General features: G+C 35.0%; 1 protein-coding gene across 1 annotated transcript; it reads right to left on the reverse strand.

Annotated features, from left to right (window-relative positions):
• Window positions 1-298: 298 nt before the first annotated feature.
• Window positions 299-1,904, reverse strand: LOC128530558 (DLA class II histocompatibility antigen, DR-1 beta chain-like). The gene is made up of 4 exons (XM_053504572.1): window positions 1,802-1,904; window positions 1,366-1,638; window positions 954-1,235; window positions 299-870 (listed from the first exon to the last, which is right to left on the reverse strand). The coding sequence occupies exons 1-4, from the start codon at window positions 1,860-1,862 to the stop codon at window positions 746-748; spliced, it is 741 nt and encodes a 246-aa protein (XP_053360547.1). The 5' UTR covers window positions 1,863-1,904; the 3' UTR covers window positions 299-745.
• Between the last annotated feature and the right edge of the window lie 2,151 nt (window positions 1,905-4,055).

Here is a 4,055-nt window from a genome sequence, read left to right on the forward strand (position 1 = left end):
GCTGGCATAAATCTGAAAGCCTGTGAAATGTGAAAAACAATTTTTTTTGTGTTTGATTGCTATGAATTAACTTAAGTTCTTTTTTAAAAAGGGAAAAAACAATAAGTACACTTCCACAGTACATCAAATGCATTAAAATGCATGCATCTGCTGTGTATATGTAGTAGTGTGTTACCTTTGACTCGTACACTCTTATAATGATTTAATAAAGCTTCAGTATTCTTAGGTAACTGATGATGTCAGGTAAAAAAGAAAGACAATGATTCAGATTAATGTAAATATTTAATACAGCGTATTTAAATTATCAATGTATTTTTATTATCATAAAAACCCTAAATGAAAAAAGAATGAAGAAAAAATAAGTGAATGTACATAAAATGTCCAAAAAAGACAAGAATACTTATGCAGGTATAAACATTTTCTTAATTTTATATCTAAAATTTTTATTCCTGTAAAGCTACTTTGTGACAACATCCATTGTTAAAAGCGATATACAAATCAAATTGAATCTTAGTTTGAATTTGAATGTATAGCGTTTTATTCACAAACTACCCACCAATTATAAAAAAAACAACTTTTAATGTACTACTAAAAAAAGTAGGTCATTGTTTAGTCAAGTTTAATTATTACATGATTAATTATAGGAGCTATTAGAAGGTTGAAGACATACAGTAATTTAATTTGATGATGTAAAACTAAAATATCACTAAGGTGCTGTTATGAAAATTAAACTCTGATCTTCACTTCAGTAAGGTCCTGATGATTTCTTCCTGTAGTAGATGAACCCAGCAGCTGAGAGCACGATCCCCAACACCAGACCTGAAGCCCCGATAGCGATCTTACTCTTATCAGATGCATGAGCAGAGGGGTCTGTGGGGTACATAGAGTGAAGAATATAATCAGCAGGTCATTTGTGTTTAGTTTTAAACACTGTATAATGTGATCAGACTCACTCCACTTAAAGCTCATGGGCTGTTTGAAGCTGGCGTGTTCCACCACACAGGAGATCTCCTCTCCAGATTCAGGTTTATACTCCAGATGTGAGTGGACCTGATAGTACCAGTCTCCATCAGCCATCTCCTCTGTGGACGTCACACCTCCATGAACGTCTCTCCCGTTTCGCAACCAAGTCATTTTAATGAGCTTTGGGTAGAAGTTGTAAGCGCTGCACATCAACATAGCAGGATGTGATCCATCTGACTGCTTCACTGACTTCACCATGACCTCCGGCTCAACTGCGGAAATAACCACAACACCACAGACCATAATACACTTTTCTGTTAATCCAAGTTATTTCATGTTTCAAATCACATAACTTTAAATATAATGGCAATTAGTCATTTATAAAAACAAATCATGACTTACCTGATTTATCAAGTATAGTAATGTAGCTGATCTGCGCATTGCGTTTACAGAAGTTATCTACATCATCTCGCTCTCCTTGTAAAGATGATGTGTTATTGTTAAATCTCTCGGCGTTATGAATGCCATACTGAGTGTAGCCCTGAAACTTGGTGACTGTACTGTTAAACCATACGTACTCAACCTTATTGAAAATCAATGAATCGATGTAAACCATATCACTTAAATCTCTGGAGCTGTAAATGCACCGACCTCGCCTCTCATGATAATATCCATCTGAAACAATAAAATACATAAACATCATTGTAACAGACGCAGAGATATTTTAGTCTTTACCATTTACTTCACCAAATAAACCATATTTGACTGATACATTTTGTTTTTTTTAGTTGTTAGGTATTAATAAAACAGTAATCTGAATTTAAAACAATAACCTCACCTATTGTATCCAGCATGGAGAATAACTCCACCAGGACGCAGATCCACACCTTTGTCATCATCTCTGATTGTGAAAGAGTTAAGACTGAGAGTGTATAAGTCAGTGTGCTGTGTACGCACTCACTCAGTGTTATTAAACTGACCAATCACACACTGCAGAGACACTGTGTCATCAGTCACCACCTTACATTTCACATTTATTCAAGGTTAAATACATCCTGTTAACATTTCTAGTTGAATGTGAGATGAAAACCTTGCACCAAAATTGTTCTTGAAGTTGAAGCATCATTTCTAACTGATACACTGGTCCATTATACTTTTTAAAATGTAATTATTAGAGTTAATATTAAAAATTGGTAATATTGTACATTCTATTGTGTATTTCATTAAGCATTATATGTGGATAAATTTGTATTGCATGTTTTTTTATTGATTTTATTTATTGGTATAAGCATGATAACAATTAAGATGACAAAAAGCAATGAAAAGATTACGGGTTATAGTGACCCCAACCTTACTGTAATATGCTCTTTTCATTTTCACTAAAAACCTTCATATTGTATTAGTGGTTGATTTCTGTTATTTTCTCACAACATACAGTATGTTGATTTTGTTAATCACTGTTTAGAGATTTTTATTTTTAAAAATTTGCTGTCCTGCGCTGTCCTAACACCAATTTAATGTGAGTGCATCCCTCGCCTTGCGTACACTCAGGAGAGTCAGGTGTTTTTCAGAGCTCTTGGTTTTATTTTATATGGGTAACTACACTTTTGTGAAAAACCTGATACCAGAAACAAGGGCTTTGTATTAAAATTTTAAATGTTAAATTCAAGTTTGTCAACTTTCATTCGTAAAATTTAGATTTATATAGATGTCAATTTGCTGTTCGCTTTCTATTACTGTTAATAATAAAATAAATTTTCATAAGCTTCACCTCGACCAGAATTTAAAATGTGTAACCCTTATAAGATTGTGAATGTAAACAAGTAACCCATGTTTTAACCCCATCGATGGATTCAGCAAAAAAGATTGTGAGTCATTCCACAATGCCGATCGAAAACAACTTGTCCATCTATAAAGACGTTATCAGGTAATGTTAACAGTACCACAGACACCTGTTTTGATTTCATTGATCAATTTTTAGATAAATTTGTAAACCTATTTTATCTGATATAATGTAAAATAACGATTTAAACAGACACATTATGTTAAACAGCACTTCCAAACCAAGTAATTTGAAATGCATGGCTGTAAAACAGAGAAAAAGCAACTAACGGTTATATGCAATTCAATTCAGTTTTATTTGTATAGCGCTTTTAACAATTGTCATTGTAGCAAAGCAGCTTTATACAATCAAAAGCATTATTTAAGTCTGTATGGAATGTAAATATGTATAAATCAAAATGGTCAGATTGTCCCTGGTGAGCAAGTCGCGGGTGACAGTGGCAAGGAAAAACTCCCTGAGATCGCAATAGGAAGAAACCTTGAGAGGAACCAGACTCAACAGGGAACCCATCCTCATCTGGGTGAAACAGATAGCAGGAATTGATTTGCATTCATACTGTGTGTTAGGTGGCAGGCAGTTCAGCATAATAGTTGATGTTAATTGATGTAAATATGGAGTCCAAGAAGTTATTGGAGACAATTGCAATCTTGAACTATTGAGCAACCGCAGCCAAGTCTTGTTCTCAGAGAAACAGCTCTCAACACCAGTCGAGGCCAGAGCTGTCTTTATGGTAAAGTGAAACTGTCCCCAGACTCCAGACGCATTCCAAAGAGACACTTGGGGCATCCATGTGACGAGATCTTCAACCAGAAGCGGGGCACCAGGATGGGTCAGACAGGTCCGGAGGGCAGAGGGAGTCTGGATCACTGGCAGCTCAGGAACGACATGTGTAGCTCGACAGAGAGAGAGAAAGAGAGAGAGGGAGAGGGAGAACAGAAGAGGGGAGAGCAGAAGAGGGGACATAACAGTTAGGTATGGTCGCAGTCACATAATGTATAATGTGAATGTATATTTAGTGTGTATATGCCTATGGAAATAACATACACACTGTAAATTAAAGTAAAAAATTTTGTTTGCTATTTCAGTGTAATATACCTTTGTATATTTAATAAAATGGCGAGGAAAAAAAAAACATTCCATGGCCATTATATAACAAAAAAAATGTATTGCACAGAAAAATTATCACAACTCGTGTATTTTGAACATTCTGTATCCTTCTAAAGTGCCTGCTGTGGAAAGTGACCTGACT

Source organism: Clarias gariepinus, chromosome 9, assembly GCF_024256425.1.
Source record: "Clarias gariepinus isolate MV-2021 ecotype Netherlands chromosome 9, CGAR_prim_01v2, whole genome shotgun sequence".
Classification (NCBI taxonomy): domain Eukaryota; kingdom Metazoa; phylum Chordata; class Actinopteri; order Siluriformes; family Clariidae; genus Clarias; species Clarias gariepinus.